This window comes from Haemaphysalis longicornis, unplaced genomic scaffold (assembly GCF_048455015.1).
Source record: "Haemaphysalis longicornis isolate Haplotype H1 unplaced genomic scaffold, Haemaphysalis longicornis Haplotype H1 scaffold_3, whole genome shotgun sequence".
Classification (NCBI taxonomy): domain Eukaryota; kingdom Metazoa; phylum Arthropoda; class Arachnida; order Ixodida; family Ixodidae; genus Haemaphysalis; species Haemaphysalis longicornis.
The window spans coordinates 163,259,532-163,279,113 of record NW_027526335.1 but is presented as its reverse complement, the minus strand read 5'-3'; the positions used below and the strand labels follow the sequence as shown (position 1 = coordinate 163,279,113).

Here is a 19,582-nt window from a genome sequence, read left to right as displayed (position 1 = left end):
AAGAGGATTCGAACCACCACATTCGAGCAGGCCGGTGTTTCTGATGCTCTAGACTACTCGGCCACGGCGCAGCAAGCGATCGTTCTCGAATGCTGCGAACACAAAGCTGAGGTTTAGGTTATATTTTTGCACCTGTCTGAAAAAGATTCTTTTATAGCATTGCTCGCACAGAAACTGATCATCATTCTTTGAATAGCACTTGTCCACTAAGCGTCTGTTACTCTACGTTACTTTTAAGCCAGGAAATACGATAGCAAATTTTAGCTCGCAAGCAGATTGTGAGTCCACCAGTCGAAAAACAATGTGCTCTTCGTACTTCTGTTTCGCACTTTACGACAGAAACATTGGTTGATTTTGATTCTCCGTTTCCTAGACGATGTTGAGTAACCCTTCTTCTGGACTTAGCATGCCTTACATTTTCTACACGCGTGCCAGACGTGTACGCATATGGAGCTTCGGTTAAGCGAAGTCAGCGAAGCGTCGCTAGTCACGACATACGGATCGCATACATAAGGTGTCTTCGATTTTACTGCACTCGCTGCACTCATTCAGGTAGTGCAGCACTCGTCTCTTCGATTTTCGAGTGCAGCGCGCGGCGCCTGCACTTTTCTCTTCGATTTACCGACGGTGCAGAGAGTGCAGGATGAGTTCACGCTTTCCCTGCACCTCCCAGGGAGGAGGTGCAGAAGCAGACGACAAAAGTGCAGGACCGGTTCTGCAGTGGCGGCGCCTGCGCTGAACTGGCTGAACTCATCCTGAACTCATGCAGAAAGTGCAGGCCAAATCGAAGAGACCTATAGTGTGAAGGTACATTCGCTTCGTTGACCTTACGAAGTTTATTACGCTGTACGAACTAACAAAATACTAGAGGCAAATTTGTTGCGGCTCGAATCTAATCAGGTCCAGTGGCGCACCCACGGGGGGTGTTTTGGAAGTTGTAACCCCCCCCTCCCCCCCCCCCAGATATCCGTCGATCCAACCCCCTCCGCACGCCTCTCCCTCCAAACCGAAACCGAAGTTCACTGAGCGCAGTGTGTTGTCTGGGAAGCTTTTGTTATTGGACATTCGCAGTTAAATCTGGAAGAAGAATATTGTATGACCGGCATTAAAAAAATAAAACTAGAGCACGAGCTTTTAGGATTGTGCTTTTAAGACAGTGCGGACCAACTATCGTATAACTTGAAGTAGTTTAAGAAAACGAATGATAAAAAATTTTAGTGACACAAAAAGTGTCCCGGGACAGAGAATTTCTGAATGCTTAAAGGAGCCATGAAGAGAAAATACAACTTCGTTTAATTTGAAAGAACTAGCATTCAGTATCTCACTCAGCTCCATTACAGCCACAAAAGATGTTTTTTAACGCAAAAAAAGGAAGAAGTATTTAAAAACTTTCAAATTTGGCGCCACAGTGACGTGTTATGAGCAAGAATGACGTCATACGGGCCAACAATAGAACATAATTTTCAGTGCGTTAACTGCACGTTAGCATTCAAGTGATGCGGTAAAATGGAGCTAGAGGCCCCATTACAGACGTCCAGTCGTGTGTCGTCGCGACAGGTGAGTTAGGCGGCCGCCAATCGCACAAACAAGGTTCCGTGACGTCATAGAAAAGTTGCGGGAAATTGACTAGGGGGTCGCGACTGCTTCACACGTTTTCTTTAATATCTCCGTTATTTGTTCGAAGATTGCGATGATATTGGTATCATTATTATCGGGACTAAGCAGTCGTTCTAATAAACCCAACTTGTATTTTGTCTTCATGGCTCCTTTAAGAATCCCTGGGGGTTTTAAATGATTCCGTAGCCCCCCTCCCCCCTACGGCACGCCTCATAGCCCATGCTAAACCGGAAATAGCCGCACAATTTTTGTAGGGCCAGATTATACCACTTTTTGAACTTCTGTGTGGAACTTCTATCACGAGATTTGAATCATTCGTCGCCTTCTAGAAAAAAAAGACGCTGAAATTTCACATAGGTTGGGACTCAGTATTGTCGAGCTTGCCTTCTGGCCTCAAATCAAATATAACAAGATCAGATCGAAGTTGTTTTATTTAAAGGGGCACTGACACAAAATTTTGAAGGCGAGATAACTTCGGAGATAGATTGGTGGGAACACATATACATCATCTGCAAAATATCAGCGGCGAATACAGCCTAGAACATATTTAAAATCAATTTTGAAGTGTGCGAAACGCAACCGATCAGCCAGCAGAGGACCACGCGCAATTGTAAATAAACAACATCCAAACACGTCACGAGTTTGTGTTTGCCGCTTCCGCACTACCGGCGTTTTTAGCTGGCTCGCCCGGCTCGCCGCTCCAATCGGAGGGCCGGAGGGCGGAGCTTCTGCTCTCGAGAACGAACGACCCGATCGTTGGCGGCGGAGGCGCCGTGATTTCGTCAGCTAATCGGGCAGCTGGCCGCGACCAAAGTTCTACAGCGATTCCAGGCTCTCTGTTTCTATTACTGTTTATTACCATTGGATGCGAAAACGCGCCGGAGGCACGAAAAGCTCACTGAGCTAGCCGCACGGTCGCTGTGCAGGCGGCGGCCACGGCCGCGAAGTGGCCCAGGCCGGCGCAAGTAGCTCGAGTGATAGCTTCATACCGCTGCACGAAATTGTCCCCAAGTCCCGACCATGGTGGCTTACATGAGAAAGGAGTTAATTATGCGATGGCGGGTTGCATTAAAATTGTCATCTGCACCGCTTACGAGAGCGGCACTCGAATATCCACCGCAGTGCTGAGCCGAACACATCTGTAGGCGGACCTGTAGGCAGACCGGCCGGCTGCTCCCAGCGCGCGTCTTGCCACCCACCGTCTCGAGCGTCGCGCGTCGTTCTTTAAGCGTGAACCGCATGGAGCGTTTTTTCACGCGATTCGCGCGCGTCGGCGTTGCGCGTGCGTTTTTTCGACGCCCGCGTCGACGATTCCGCGCCCGCGGCAGCATCTGGCCAAGCTAGAAATTGACGCGCCGCGTCGCGATGGAGCGTCTGGTTCAACCAATGAGGATGCGGGAAAATAGTCACATGGTTGCTTTTCTTCTCTCGGTGCGTGCAACTTCAACCTCCGTCTTCGTTGAGCGAGCACTCACCAACGTTGAAAATGGACAAGTTTGCTTTTAACGAAGCACTGATCGCCGAAGTGTCCAAGCACACCTGCTTGTGGGAAGTTCGTTCTCGCGAATACAAAATCGGATGGAAGCGGGACCAAGCATGGAAAACCGTCGCAGCAGCCCTCGGTGTGGATGGTACGTACACACGCATTTGCCTTGTGGCGTGCTCTTCCATACTGAATTTCAGCGCAAGGGCGAGCATGGATCGCAGCTCGAACGTACACATAATGCCCGCACGCTTTGCGGGAATCGGCGCGCTGCTATTGCTCAGTGCACTTTGAATGCTGCCTCATGCTGCTGCTCTTTAGATGGTGCCTTGTGTATCGAAAGAGTATTCTCGTGAGGAGCGCAATAACAAGTGTGGTAGGAAATGCAGTGCGGCCGCGATGCTCTAGTGTTATTAACCCAGTCCCACTGAATTGGCCGTGAAATATTTCACCGGAATTCGTGGGTACACTCGGTAGGATTCCTGCCTGCCTGTCACTGTGAAAACGTAGTGCGATCGATTCGTTCCTATTTTTTTCCCTTTTTTGCAAACGTGCAGTGACCACAGCACAAAAGCGGTGGAAGTCACTTCGGGATACCTTCGCGAAGAAACGAAAGGAGGCCCCACCGGCACCGAGCGGGTCCAGCCCTTCTAAAGTGGTCGAAGTGCGCTGGCCACATTATAAACAAATGGCGTTCTTGGAGGACACCCTGGACTACCCCGAGTACGTGACCATTCATTTATTTCATTTTTTTATTGCTACAAGCAGCGATCACTGCAATGTTGGTTTTATTATTTTTTTTGTAACGAAACTTCTAACTTCCTGTGCCAGGGAAGCACAGCCAGAGAACTGAGCACTTTGTGCTCAGCGGAACGAATCAGTGGATGTAAACACTGGAGCCATTAAATTTGCTTGCAAATTTGAATGCGCAAATATAATGCACGGTTCAAACGAATCAGTGGATGTAAACACTGGAGCCATTAAATTTGCTTGCAAATTTGAATGCACAAATATAATGCATGGTTCACACTGACATAGTCCGTCAAAATCTTTAAAATGAACCAGTGATTCCTGCATCAAAATCTGTGTTGATAACTTCCTTTTCTTTTTGACAAAAAAAATCAGCAGGGTATTTAGATATCTCTATATTGAAATAAATAGGTGCAATTCATCATTGGACTGCTGTGCGATGACAGGCCACTGTGCAAAAACAGTGAATCAGTTATTGAAACCTCTGCACTGTTGGCCCCCAAAATACTGTGCAGATTATTTTCATGCATTGTTCTCACAGCAGCAACTTTTGGAAATGCAAGAAAAAATATTGCGCACATAAAACGATTGAACATATCCAAAGCATTGACCAAATACCTCATGTTGTACAAAATTTGTTCAGGACCAGCGGTAACCTGCATGGGACACCACGCACATCCCAACCACACTCCCATCCACGACAGGATGCCAGCCACGACCTCTCAGATGCAGAGAGCATCCTGTACAGCCTCTACGATGAGGGCACACCCGACAGTAGCCCTTTGGCTACCCCAGTGCCACATAACGTGCCGGAAGAAGGCATCAGTGGGCCGGGACGTAGCATGACTGCGACAGGGCCAAGTGTCGCTGCACCAGCACCAGACGTGCGAAGCAAACAAAGAGGCGGCTGGAGAAGCCTTTCGAAAGAGAAATTAACTTGCTAGGCCAAATGGCCACCAAAGAAATTGACGCTTCTGAGCATTTCGGGATGCTAGTTGCGAGCAAGCATCGCCAGTGCGCCGCACATCTGCGATGCGAGATGGAAATTGAAATGCTGCAGGTGGCAGCTCGGTACCTGAACATTCAATAAAGACCTTCAGACAAGACTGATTGTTGAATTGATTGGATTAACATTGAAATAAGGGAGGCCACAGTTTGGAAAGGGCAACAGAAGGGAGGAGGCAGTGATTAGTATGAACGTTCATTTTATTGCAATATTTCATTAACTCTCGTTGCTGGTTTTTTTTTTTTGTATAGCAGGCTACTTTAAAGTATCAAACATCACATAAACATGGGCCCTGAAAACCACAATGATAGCTGGTAAAGTTTACTGTATGGGTCATCGAACAGAGCTGGGTGGCCTTTTTGAAAATATCTAGTTTCATGACCAACTTCCCAAATGACACTCCTGTTTCTGTATTTTGTATTTAAAGAACAATCACAAAATGACACAAACAATGGTTGGGTTATATACATCTTGGAACCATTGTAAGATAAAAAAAACTTGCAACGCATTTAGCTACCACTTTGATACAGCAAAGTCTGCCAGAACTGATTGCCTAAACAGCCACTGCAATATAAAATAGGTACTCAACTGTTACTGAAACGAAGGACTAATTACTGCTCTTACCAAATCAATGACTGCATTGTGTTCATATTACAGTACTTCTATTTATAGAAGCAAAGCTCTATTTAACTTCGGGTTTCTTTCAGCAATTTTAGCCCACAGGGCTAACATTTGGCTCGGCTTAAGCTTGGGTACCATGACTGCTAGTGGTTCGGCTCTGGGATGTTCAACATATCCCACTGCCAAGGGACCTTTCCTTCCTTTGTGAAGCACTGAGCGTACTGGTTGCGCACCCATTGTGCTGAGTGGCTGCTGTTTCTGGAATGCGACGCCCGCAGGTCAAACGTCGATGTCACCCCAGAGACGTCGTTACGCCATGTGCCGTCGATGACGTTCCCGAAAGCATCTTCGTGGTCAGCAAAACCCACAGGGCAGTAGGTCGACCTCGCTCCCGACTCTTCGCACAAAAAATTGTGTAGAACGCAAGCACCTTTGACAACACCCTCTGTGTTTTCTGGCTGCAGTTTGATGATTGTTCGGAATATGCGGTACCGTGCTGCCATAATGCCAAAGGCATTCTCCACGCACCTCCTGCAACAAGCAAAAAAAAAAATTCAGGGAAGCTTTTACTGACGTGGTGAAGCTGTTGTAGGTGAGCATTGCCGGACACGCAATTAAATTTCAGTAGCACTGTTTATTTGCATAGTTGCAGTTCTAGAAACCGTCATATGCATCAAAGAGGTCATTGTATTAGCGGCAAGTGGTGGATTCAGTCATCGTCATCATAGTAGACTTCCACCAGCTCCTCGTAAACTCGGGGCACTGGTGATGGGATCTGCAAGTTGTCTCGGGAAGGAGTGGTACACTCATAGCTGTCTCAGATTACCCATAATGGCTTCCAGAGAATCCGGCAGCTGTGGTGACCTTAGCCAAGCAGGGTGCGCACATGTTGCTCTTTTGGTATGCCGCACCTGCACTATGTAAGCACGCTACAGATTTCCATGGTGCCGCACAGATTTCCATGTGCCGCATCCAGGGGGGTTTACGTATCACTTCCAGCCCTCAAAAACCGCACCTCTGAAAAAATTCAGGCCATTTGTGGACAATACAGAGTTGTACGGCATCATTTACGGTACAATTTATTAAGTTCTGTGTTCTCCAGTTAAAGCGTTGCCTTATACTTAGAAGCTAATGAAGCGTAGAGAACAACGCGTACGGAAAGAACAGCGTCCAGAAACTTGAATGCATTGAGCATGTACAAAAGTGTGTTGGCTGCTGCCTGGGAGAACTCACGAAGACAGCGCGTGGGCTTGGAGGTAAAGGGAAGCTCACAAACCACCTGCAAAACTATTACGGCAACACCATTAGAGCTAATGTGGGGAACCCTTTTGCAGTGAAACAAGCTACCCTAGCCAGTATGTTTCACTGCATCTCTACAGACAAGCATCCAAGAGACAGCCTGTGCCCACTTGGGCCACAAAGCAGGTGTGGGTACAGGAGGACAGAAGCACTCGGCCAAGGGAGGGCGCTTTCAAGCGATGTACCCAACAAAGTGAAAACAGTGTACAATGATTTGTGTTAGGATTGACTTCTAATGAAATGTCTGCATGGAAAGACACAAAATGCAAATGAGTACTAGCAATACTGTAATACATTTTTTTCGCCGCTGTACACAACGTAGAGCCAAGTCTCAGCTTGATGTACACGGCATTCGGGTAAGCCGCATTGCCCCACTGTGGCCGAGAAGTCTAAAGCAACAGAAACAGCGTCCCACTCAGATGTAATGCCTTGAATACTGGTAAAATTTTTTTCATGATGTCATTTTTCATTTTGTTCTTGCATAGACACAGAAATTGCATTATTTTTGCGCTTTAATGTCCAGTATGGGGAATGTTTTGATCCAAATGATGCGGACTAGCAATCTGTGCCCTGTACTGCTTCTCTTCCGCTCGTCGTTTTTGTGTTGTCTTAACCCTTTAGCCGCCAACCCCGAGCTGTACTCGTCACCCAAGTTTGTACCAATATCGCCAACGACGAGTCACGCTCGTCCGGCCCGATTTTCCGCTCCTTCTGCCACCGAAGACGTATCACGGTCGTCAATTGCTTTGCTTGCCATTTTCAACCCCAGATGGTGGTAGTTGTCTATGGAAAACTGAATTTCGTGCCTTTCGCGCGCGAAAGGCGCGAAATAGCCATTTCACAATGCCACCAAAGACGTATCACGGTCGTCAATTGCTTTGCTTGCCATTTTCAACCCCAGATGGCGGTACTTGTCTATGGAAAACTGAATTTCGTGCCTTTCGCGCGCGAAAGGCGCGAAATAGCCATTTCACAATGGCGCTTCGCAAAAGTAATGCCGGTGACGGCGACGCGTCAAGAAAAGGAAGTGCTTCTTGGAGCAGTGAAAAAAGAGGCGTTGGTGAAGAAATAGATTTTGTGTCCGACAGTGACATAGATGACTTTATCCTGGATATTGCTTCAGATGACGACGAGAGCGACGGCGATGATGACGACAACGAGAGTGACGCACTGACCAGTGCACGTGTGTGGCAGCGCGTGGACACCAATAACTCGCCACCTGCACCTCCACGGTTTCCCTTCTCTTCAGTGCCCGGAATCTTGCGGAAGCCCACTGACGAAAATGACATTGTCGGCTGGTTTCATGTATTTTTTGACTGGGATCGACGTCTTGACCTAACCGTCACGGAAAAAAACCAATTTGCGGTAGCGTACTTTGCTGCCCGGGGTTCTACATGGAAACCGGTAGACCGCGATGAGATTATGGTCTTCCTTGCACTGATAATGTTGCAGGGTATTGTCGGCAAACCTCAAGTTGAGATGTACTGGTCAACAAAGCAAGTTTTGGAGACACCAGTGTTCAGCAAAGCCATGAGCAGGAACCGCTTCAACGCGTTGATGCGCTGCCTTCATTTCACCAACTTCAAAACCATGGATGAAGTTACTCATCCACACCCCCGGCTATGGAAGCTGTGGCCCGTTATCACAAGGCTGAACGAGGCATTCCTTGATGCCTATGTGCCAGAACAGGATGTGTTTCTTGATGAGAGCCTCCTGCTTTTCAAGGGAAGATTAGCACGCAAAGAAACGCGATTCTGGTGCGAGGACTGCCAAGTCGGGCTTTGTGTGACACCATGCTTCGAAATCTACCACACAAAGAGCGACTATTAGTCATGAAAGCTTTTGTTACGACGAAGGAACATCTGTGCAATTTTCTGTGTGTTACCGTGATTATACCAAATAAATACTTTGACTTTCAGTACGTTTTTTTACTCATTACCACGGCATGCATTGAGGCAAAGCCGCCCCCGCAGCAGGTTTTTTCTTTTGTAATTTCTGTGCTAATTCTAAACAGAAATTATTCATGCAATATATTTTCAGAATCAGAATTGCATGGGGAAAAATATGACTGCTTAAAAAAAATTGGCGATTTTGGCGAAAAAAAATTGCGTTGTGCGTTGGCACTTCGCAAAGCCAGGGTACTGCTTTGGCGATTTTGGTACATTTTTTGTAGTTGAATTGGTGGTTAAAGGGTTAATGGAACGTACTGATACCAAATTTCCGCACTGACATCTTGTAGAGAAGAAAAAGCAATCATGCAACTAACGTGAACAAGTGCGGTTACGAATAAAGGTGTACTATAAAAAGCAATTTTCTGACAAAAGTCAAGGCTTTGGTCGGATTGCACCTAAAAGCAATCTGCACATGCACATATGCTCGTTATGGTAACAGAGAGAGAGGGACAAAAAATACAGTGGGATTGAACTAATATGTAGCCAGGTAGTCTCTGTATCTGTATTGATGAAATCAGCATACCAGCCTCAAGCTAGAGTTTTTGTGAAAGTTACGTTGAGTGGTTGCGTGTATGCTACTGCCTGACAGTGCGCTTTTATGGTGCCCCCTCCCTTTTGTGAATTACACAAGAAAATTAGAATTGGGGTATGAACACTGCTTCCTAAACCTGAGATAGCCACACTCCGGTACTGACACTTTGAGATCCACTGCAAAACAAAACAAGCAAAAAATAACGTCACACACTTGTTCAGATTTTTTTAATATTGAAAACATAAGTCTTCAAGCATAGCTATTCCTTCCTTCTGCAGCAGTAGGTTGCACAGTTCATGTGAAATAATAATAATAAAAAAAAAAGACTAGCAACTCGGCGCCGATTCCCATTTCGCTGCAGTGGCGGCCCTTTTTTCACCCCTGCCCTATCTCAGCTTACCGTGCTCGGCTTAGCCGGTAGTTGAACACCCGTTCAGCCGGGTCATCTCGAAATCCCGGGTATGGTCTCAAGAAGTCTTTGCGAAGCTGGAAAGCCTCGTCTCCAACAAACGTGCACGGCAGTACAGCGTTAGTGCCTGGAAGCTTCCCAAAACGAGGAAGCTCGAGCTGACCTTCCTCTAAGCGCTTGCCAATGGGTGACCGCTTGAAAACGCCACCGTCGCTGATACGGCCCGGTGCTCCGACGTCGATCAGGCGAAACACGTACGCAATGTCGACGACAGCCATCAGTACGATGGAGAATGTGCCCTGCAGAAAACAACGCAGAGCGGATATGCTTTCAGACAACTAGTGACTGAATAAACGCAACATTGACTTGTGTGTGACAAGGAAGTAACTTCAAAATCAAAGAATTATATTACACACCTTGTAGTTGTAGTAGAGACTACCGGAGTTAGCTGGGGCCTCTATTTGCACATGTTTCCCGTCAACGGCCCCTAGACAGTTGGGGAACTGCCACCTCTTGGAAAATCCATCAGCTATGGCTGCCCACTCTTCCTTATTTGGTGCCTGAAATTGCACAAACCACACATTTTGAATGACAAAAGGATGCCTGCATTGGCAGTTTCTTCAGCGAAGATGCATTTTTCAAAAATGTGCCCATACCAGCCTTGCATTCGAATTTACTGTCAATTACATTGAAAACTGCCATATTTACTCGAATATAGGCTGATACTATACTCGGTTACAACTTAAGAACGGCACCACCTCATGTAGTGTATCACTCCGCCGAAGCGCCAGACCCGTGACTTCAGTGCGCGCGCGTTTTGAAAGGGCTTTCACAGCAACAAGTTCGACAGTGTCTTTCACTTCCAAGCACCGGCCCATGACCGGTTATCGGTTTATGCGTGCATGGGTAGGGAGTGGAGAGAGAGAGAAAAACATTTTATTGAGCATCTCCTTAGGTCAGAGGATACTCGTGGCCGCAGGCATGAGCCGAGCGGCGACGTCGGTAGCTCGGGTGACCAGGGTGGTTTGCACACCTGGGTCTGGGCTACGCAGTGCCTCCTCCCACTGCTCCTTGGATGCTATTATGGGAAAGCTAACGCGAAGGCAAGCCCACATTATGTGAGTTAGATTAGGTGAGTCCTCGGGCCATTTCGTGAGCTGCCTCGTTTCTATCGAAGCCAGAGTGTGCTGGTGTCCAGCCCAGTTCTACTGGGGACAAGGGGGATTACGGATCAAAATTTTGAGTGCTGCTTTGGAGATTGCGCCAGTAGCAAAATTTTGAATTGCAGTTTTAGAATCAGAGATTACAGTGGTTGGGGTGGGTTGCAGTGAAAGTGCTATGGCTATCATTTGGGTCCACGAAAACACACGATTTAGCGGGAAAATCAAAACTTTTACTTAAATTGATTAATTTCTCAATGAATAAAGCATCATTTGCATTCGGACAAGCGCTGGGGGCACTATAATACACGAAATCTTTCGAATAACACAAACTTGCATTTTGCCTTCATGGCTCCTTTAAATATTGCAGGTCTGTTTGCAAGGAAGTTCCTGATGTAGTTGTATGTGCAGGTACCTGGGTTAGTTGGTTCTAGCCCTTCCACGATGGCAGCGTGGGTGACATTGCCAAAAGCGGATGTAAACCCAAATTGAAGCAAGCAAATGTGCTGTCATGCTCAAAGGACCGAAGGGTTATGGAAGTGATTGAGGCCTTCAATATGCTGTCTGTGGAACCTGACAAATGTATCAGTGTGCCTACAATAGCGCTCACAGAAAAAGAGATAAAAAAGAAAGTTCAATTGCACATGAGCACATGCGCACGAAGATATCATGTCTACCCTATTAATGTACACTCAGCATCGCATGCTTATAAATAATGATAAAGCTTTCAATAAACAATTTGCTAGTTTGCGCACCATCGTATGGTTTTTTTCCTTTTCCCTGTCTCTCGTCCAAATATGCGGCACACGTTATTATCGAATTCATTGTGTGGACGCTGCTGTGTATCTTGTTTGTGCCGTGTCAGTCTTGCTAGGAAGATATGTTCCATTAGTTTTCCCAAGCATGAAGTTAGAGATTGGTTTTAGGTTTTCGAGAGTTAAGGGTTTTTCGGTTAAGGAATAAATACAACTTCTGCGTGCCTCCATGCCTGTGGGATGACGGCCCTCTTTCCAAAACTGATTAAAAAACTTCGTGATGTTAGTAATCGACTCGTCATCGAGATTCTTCAACATCTTGTTGGCTATTTGGAGTGGGCCAGGGGCCCAACCTGAGCGAAGTTTGAGTATTGCCGCACGCACCTCTGCCTCCGTTATTTCCCTGCCCATCACCAGATTTGATCGCCCGCTATACTGGGGGAGGGATTTTGGAGTTCCAAAGGAGAGATAGGTTTTTCCGACTTGTTCTATCAAGCCTCCATCAGTGCCTGGGAAAGCTTCAATTATTATAGTCAGTCTGTGTTCTCGGTCAGTTTTGCTGTGATCTTGGTCCAGCAGGGAGCAGGGGCCTGCACACAAAGGTATACGATATGTTTCGTGCTCTTACTGGTGATGTGTCCGTTGTGTTGGCCCGAGGTTTAAACGTGGTCATCAAACTGCTCAATGCGAGCGGTGCAGTGTCCTCAGTGGTAGAGTGGATTGGGTTGGTGTGTCACAAAAACAGTATACGATGCCTACGAAGCGGGAGGGAAAGAGACACCTCTACGTTTCTCCACTAGGATAAAGCTCGGGTTTTTCAAAATGTAATTCAGCTAATTGGCTGGGAATTATGCTCAGTCGTAAATTACAAACAAACCTGTTTTGTATCATGCACTCCGTGGAGGGCGTGCAGCTTAGCAGGTCATTCATTTTTGCAAAGTGGAAGGGCACTAATTGTTTTACATCCGGCTCATATTCTGTCGCGAAATTCGGGTCCCTCTATGGGTGTCTTTTTTTTGCTCGCCATATTGGGACCCAGCGGGAGGAGGCCGGCGGAGTAGGAATGTTTTCGCCGCCTTTGTCGCACCCGGGTCGGCTGGTCGTGTGTTTCGGGGAGAGAGGCAGGTGAGAGTGCCGTGGCCTATGGGAGGCTGCAGCCCGGGAATTCTCAGGAGACGCGCCCGAGTGGCTGTGTGCACGGTGCAGCGCCGTGTCTGCAGGGAGAATGGGCTGAGAACTGGTGGTAGCCGGACGTACGGCCGGGACGCGGCGTCGGCCTTGAGGGCTGTGCTGGGGAGGTTGAGCGACGACGGCGGTGAACTTCGGGCCCCCGAAGATTCCTCAAGGAGGCGAAAGTGCGCGGCCCGAGTTCACCCAAATTGCGTCGCTGATGAGCGGCGCCCCACCACAGACGACCGACAGCCTGTCACCCCGGCGAGACCATCAGCCGGACTGCAGCTAAGATGTTCTCCCCTTCTCCACCCTTCTTCGGACTCTTCCTATTCATCTTCTCTGTTGCATTTCTTTAGTGGACTGCACGGGCTTCTGTATTCGCCTCCTTCAATGCACCACGCTATATGTTCATCGCGGGCCTTTGTTAGTAGTTGGGGAAGCCTCCAACCCCGCCTATTGTACACTCTACTGTCCCCTTCATTTACTGTCGCCTCCTCCTCGGGCTCGTAACGGCGTGTACCATTTCTTTTATTGTGATTAATGTACTTCGTGTCGGTTTCTTCTGTCTGTTTTGAATTTCCTGTGAATGTGAAGCATCTCCTTTTGAAACTGTTTTCCTGTGCCCCGTCTCGTGCCTCACGTCAGCGGCCAATCGGGCGTGGACCTATCGCTGGTTACCAGGTCCGAACCACATCCTATATTCGTATCCAGGGGGGAGTTGTTTGTTGCTCCTACCGTCCAAGGCATCGGCCACTAAATTACCTCGCGCAATTCTGTGACACATTCGAGGTAAGTTTTTTTTTTCTGACCTTCTGAATTTCGGAGGTCGGCCTAGAATCGACGCCAGCCTAGATTCGAGTAAATACGAGAATCAGTGAATTTTGTTTTAAAGTGACAAAAACAGAAACTGTGTGGGCACGTAACTTCGAGCCAGAAATTTCCTTTCCAGCACACACACCTTCATGTATCGGGGCTCCAGTTCCTCCCACAGCACACGTAGTGTCAGATGGATGGCCTCTCGTGCAGTCTCAAGGCCCACCCGGAAGTCTTTAGCGATGTCCATGATCGCATTGCCAGAGCTTATGTACCTGCACAATGCACAACAGTTGCACAAAACCACACACACACACAAACACACACACAAGAAATCGTCGACACGCTGGAAGAGAGATGCAATTATTAAACTTTGATCATGCAAAAAGTTAACAAGACCACTGCAAAAAGCAAAGTAAGCGCTGAAGAAACTTCCTTGCGGCCACTCCCTGTGCTAAAACCTTGTTTTTGCCTAGCCCGATACCTTTAATGACAAATGAGTCTACTGCAGAGAATTAGTTCCCGGTGCTGCCGTGCAATTTATTAACTTCTGGCTCGCTGTTTCTGTGCCCTCACCGTGTGCGCAATCACAACCACTTTCGTAACACTTTTTTTGTACTGCAGCATTATAAGAGTTGTAGTCGCACCCTCTTTAGCATTGACGTCGGGCTCTGTTCATTCTTGTTAATGTCACTTCACGACACTTTTACATTTTTTTTATCTCATGGCAAGGTAAAATTTTGCTGATGCCATTACCAGGTAAAATGAACCAACACCTCAAAGTGGTCAAAGCCCTGCATACTCGTTATTTTCTGTATTGTTATGTTTGTTGCGGCTGTACCTCAAAAAGTAGGCCTGCAAAGGCTCTTTCGCCACAACAGCATCTACAAGACTGCCTGGTGCCCATCTTGATTAGCACGTAGCATGCGAGCTCATGCAGCTGGGTCTGTCTCTGGCTTTTGAGCACCTACTACACCTTTCCCTGTTGAGTTGCATAGAACGGAAGGCCCTCCATGTTCCATACGTTCATGGAGCTCGTCCTTCAAGCAAAACCGAACCCAATGTGCTATGTATAGGGTGCAACATCTGAAAGCACGGCCATCTTCGCATGCATACCCCAAGGAAGCATACTTGGGCCAGCACTCTTCACTGTGTATATTGATACTGTCACTCATAATTATTGCTGCGTGCCAATCCTTTATTCTGATGACATGCTGCTTCAGCCCATCCACTACCCTGCTGAACTGTACGACACTGACCACCTGCTAACGCTGCCAAATAGTAGTCTGACATTCACTGGACGGTGTCATTCCCGTGATGCACCTGTGCTTACTCTAGGAGGTCGTGAACTTCCACGAGTGAGATCAACTGTTCTTGGTGTTAAACCAGACTCATGTCTGTTCTTTTGATTGCATGGTTCAACGCGCCCACAGCGCGCAGGCGATAAAGTGTGCAGTACTGGAAGGCTCCGGATTAATTTTGACCACCTGGGGATCTTTACCGTGCGGCGAAATCCCACACACACGGGCATTTTTGCTTTTTGCCTCCATGTCTGTTCTTTACTACTCAGGTACACCGCACTGTTGCCAAATTTCAGCGTATGCTAGCGTATGCAACACCACTGGAACGCCACCAGTGGTGTTGCAACAGCTGTGCACTGCCCTTGTATGAGTACTGTCTGCCATCTGGTTGCTCCCCTCAGCCGCCCGTCAGGTTAGCCTCACTTAGTGTGCAATGTCAAGCTGCTTACACGCGTTACTCGCACAGCACGCTGAAAAGCCAGTGACACAAATACAAAGCCCAATACCGTGCTGCAATTTGCCTCCAAGTAATCCCTGTCGAGACTTCAGATCGCCACCACTCACCTGTTCCTGCCCACCAAACACTGGAATGCGAGCTGTGCCGTAATCACAACACACAGAACACTTTCAGCTCTTTTTGACTTCGATGGAGAGATAGAGTTCCTCGTGGCTCCCCTATGCACTGGGCAATAGCTTCCAGCAGACCTCACAACATTTATTTCTTTATTTATTTATTTATTTATTTATTGAATCTTCCTCCCTACCTCAATCTTCACTGTGCAGCATTCTCTGCTATGCCTTCCACCTCCTCATCCTTTGTCTTTTCACTTTTCCCTTCTTTCTCTCTCTGTCTCACTCTTTCCTGGTTCTCCCGACTCGTGTGCACACTTCATGAGCAGGTAGGGTACGAAAGCCTCAATACTTTGTGCGCTTCTGCCTGCTTTGCCTCAAACACCCCTGAGAGCAAACTTCCTTCTGTGCAAATCAGCAACACAACTTATGCAGAGTACAACCAGCCGTAAAAAATAATGGTTACCAGCAATATATGTGAACCATATTTCCACTCGCTTCAAACGACTTATAAAACCTGCAATGCACGTGAAAACTGGTCAAATACAGGCGTGAAATACCGGCGACCCGGAGAGGGCGGCTGCTACAGCAGAAACAAGTCTATAGCCATATCAGGAAGCAGTCTTTATCACAGCGGTTGTTCCGCTAGAAAACTTACCTCAAGGTCATCGCCAAGCGCTCGCCGGAGGTGATGGGCTCCCGCACAGCATGCTGCTTTTCCAGCCGGCGGCCTACAAGGCCGTGGAGCTTATCAAAAAGCGCGGGTGTCATCCGGTAGAACTTAAAAAAGAGGTCAGTGTCCTGGTTCCTCATTACCTGGAACTGCATATTAAGGAGATTAGCTTAAAACTGCTTTCAACTTTGCACAGAGCGGAAGATGAGTGATGCTTACCAGAGTGTAATACTCGCTCTCCTTCTTTCTGTTCTGCCACGCAGCTCGCACCCACACCGACCTGCTGTTCAGTAGTTGCTCCTGCTTCAATATTAACATTCCCCTCATGTAGAGAAGCCTGCGTCTCCTTTCTTCCATATCGCGCACGATAGGTAGCGACCTACCGTAGCAGTACGTAGCAGACGTAGCAGACAACAAACTGCAGCCAGAAAAGCGCGCGTACTTCGGCTTCACAATTTCCGAGAAAATCACCCCGTTGTTTCGTACGCACAAATGAAAGCCTTCAACGTTTAAGTGCAAAATTACTTCAAACATTATTTTAATGAGCAAAACATATTCTAAAAGCTTTTTTTGTTACTTTGTAAGATATTTTGTTGTATAAATTTCATTTGCAGGTGGCGTAGGCTGGGCTTGTGAGGTCTGGCCACCATGAAAACGCGCCGCCCTGCAAACGCGCCGTGTTTAGCATGCGGGGTCTCGCGCGGCGGCAGGAACGCGAGCGTTTGTCGCGCGCGGCGTTTTCGCGTGGGAAAAACGCTCCATGCGGTTCACACTTTAGTCGCACGATGTCGCGCTTCGGCGTCGGCGCCGTCCCGACGCTCACTGCGCATGCGCGTCGCGTCCAGGCGCAGGTGCGCGTCTCTCCCCCGTACCCTCCTCGCTCTCAACAACAGGTGCGGCGGTGCGGGAGGAGCGTGTGTACCCCGTGCGCTCCGTCGCTCTCAACAACAGCTGCGGCGGTGCGGGGGGAGCGCGTCTGTGCGCGCATGCGTCGTAGCTACCCGTGCGCTGCGTCGCGCTCAACAGTAACGGCGGCAGGGCGTGTACACGTGATAACGGCGTGGAGGGTGCGTGGAAAGTTCGCGCGCTTGTGTACGGAAGTGTGCACATGCGCGTCTCTCCCCCGTACTCCTCTCCCTCGAACGCGGGCGGTGTGTATATAAGCGGCGGAGCGCGCGTTCGGAATTCAGTCAAGGGCGTCTTTGCTGGGCTTTCGCTTGACTTGACTCGAGTAGCTGCGATGGAAGCAACAGTACCTTCAACCAGTAGTGGGGCACAACCCAAGAGCAGCGTCCCACCACTCGTTGAAGGCAACGTTACCCCACCCTCAACGTCGTCGGCGTCAACAACAGCGAGCAACAGAAGACAAGGCTGCGAAGAGACGAGCATACGACGCTGAACGCAAGCGTTTGAAGCGAGCTGCGGACCCGGAACTTCGTGCGCGAGAAGCTGCTGCGAGACGGCAACGACGGGCTGCGCATCCTTCACTCGGGGAACGAGAAGCAGCGACGAAACGGCAACGCGGGCTGTCGATCCTGAACGTCCTGCTCGAGAAGGAGCGACCGTTCGTGAACGTCGAGCAGCGGATCCATCACTCGGGCAGCGCGACGCTTCTGCTAAACGGAAACGCCGAGCTGCGGATTCCGAACTTCGTGCACGAGAAGCAGCGGCGAAACGTGAGCAGCGAGCTTTAAGACCGGAGGTACGTGAGCGAGAAGCGGCGTGCAAACGTCGTCAACGAGACGCGGCTCCGGACGCTGCTCGTGAACGCGAGCGCGCTGCGAAAGCGGCGGCGCGAGCCAAGCAGTTTGCGCAGCCGGACGCTCGTTTCAAACGCGACTTCGAAGACCACAGCTTCGGACACAGCTGTAAGGTGTGCGACCGACTGTGGGTCGACAACAACCTTACGCTGGTCGGGAGCATCAAGAACAAAGCGCTGCAGACCAACGCGCTACTGGTTCTTTGGAGCACGTTTGGCAACGTCGACGTCAACGGCGCCGGCGTGAACGACAACGTTAACAGCGAAACCGATGACGACGAGAGACTGCTGGAGCCGTTCAAGTCGTACTTGGTGTGCGCACCGTGTAAGGACTCGTTGGTAGGTGGGCACGTACCGTCGATGAGCGTGACCTACGGTTACCGTTACTCGCCTCGACCCGCACACCTACCCGAGTTGAACGCGGTGGAAGAGCGGCTCATTTCGCCTCGACTACCGTTCTTGAGCATCCGTCGACTGACAAGTGGCAACGGCCAGTACGGAATCAAGGGGCAGGTGGTGAACGTTCCAATCGGCGTCCCCAGCGTCGTTCAGTGCCTGCCCCGCAGCGTTCCCGAGGACGTAGCCATCGACGTGCACATCAAGCGGAGGCTCGTTAGTCCTGCGTCGTACAAGGGCGGGTTAGTCAAGCGCAGCAACATCCTAGCTTGGCTCAAACATCTGGAAAACACCACGCTGTACCGTGGCTTGAACGTGCGCATCGACTGGAGTCGGCTCGAGCAGTTTGACGGAGACGCTGCCACCAACAACGACGACGATGACAACGACGACGAGATCGAAGCGCTGCCCGAAACCATCGACTTGGACGATTCCTTGCAAGTTGCGATTGCCCTCAACGCGGTTGCAAAGAGCATGCTGTACGACGACGAACAACGTTACTAGAATAAACTCAGTTTGAAAGCTCCGCCGGAGAGGCGGGCCGCGTGGCGGGCGCGAGAACTAGTGGCGCTGTAGTCGAGTCTTGCGCTACTCTCGGCGCGTCGTCTGCTACGGCCGCCGGAGCAGCCGTCCGCGGCGGCCGCTGCCCCGACGTACCACGGCGGCTTTCTAGTACTGCTATTGCTAAACTTAAACATATATCATCTTCCCGGTCGACAAGCATAAACATCTTCATCCTTCCAGTCGACGTTACCGCATCCCATTTGGGCACTGTTTGAGTAGATATGCATACGATCGTCAGTATGCGCATTGACTTGCATGCGTTGCTCATTGGCTGGCAAAGAATCGACGGTGGGCCTATATTTGAGCTGTGTAAATTGCGTTTAACTTCCACATACGGGAGTTGCTTAGCGAGTGAGCATTTTCAGCGTAGTTTTGATAAGTACTGAGCTGTCTTATCTCGACGAAAAATGACCCAACACGTTTGTAAAAGCCGTGCCTTTATGTCTGTGCAGCAACACGACAATTTGTGTGAATCTCGTCAGTGTGAGGTTCCGTTAACCAGCTTCCGATGTAGAGTTCCTATTCTCAACTTTTATATGCGCCGGGCTCGTCTCACTTCCTCCGGCCTCAGCGCTGTTTGTGGTGCATACGAGACATTAGATCACCGAAGATGAAAGTTCGCCTACAGTTCTGATGCTCAGTTCATCTCTCGCAGATGCACTCGACTTTTGCGAAATCACGTTAAAGCTTTAATCCACAATTTAAAGGTGCGGATTCTACGCCTAAGTTCTTAAGGATCTTTGACCGCC

At 48.9% G+C, this 19,582-nt stretch overlaps 1 protein-coding gene across 1 annotated transcript; it reads left to right on the top strand.

Annotated features, from left to right (window-relative positions):
• Nucleotides 1-16,318: 16,318 nt before the first annotated feature.
• Nucleotides 16,319-18,773, top strand: LOC144175511 (uncharacterized). Its single transcript, XM_077704590.1, has 3 exons — nucleotides 16,319-16,339; nucleotides 17,718-18,116; nucleotides 18,168-18,773. The coding sequence occupies exons 1-3, from the start codon at nucleotides 16,319-16,321 to the stop codon at nucleotides 18,771-18,773; spliced, it is 1,026 nt and encodes a 341-aa protein (XP_077560716.1).
• The last annotated feature ends 809 nt before the right edge of the window (nucleotides 18,774-19,582 follow it).

Coding starts and splice junctions, on each gene's coding strand:
- LOC144175511 (XM_077704590.1), top strand. CDS start 16,319: ATGAGTGATGCTTACCAGAGT. Junction 16,340..17,717: donor TGAGTGATGCTTACCAGAGT/GTAATACTCGCT, acceptor TCACTCGGGCAG/CGCGACGCTTCTGCTAAACG. Junction 18,117..18,167: donor TCGACGTCAACGGCGCCGGC/GTGAACGACAAC, acceptor AGACTGCTGGAG/CCGTTCAAGTCGTACTTGGT.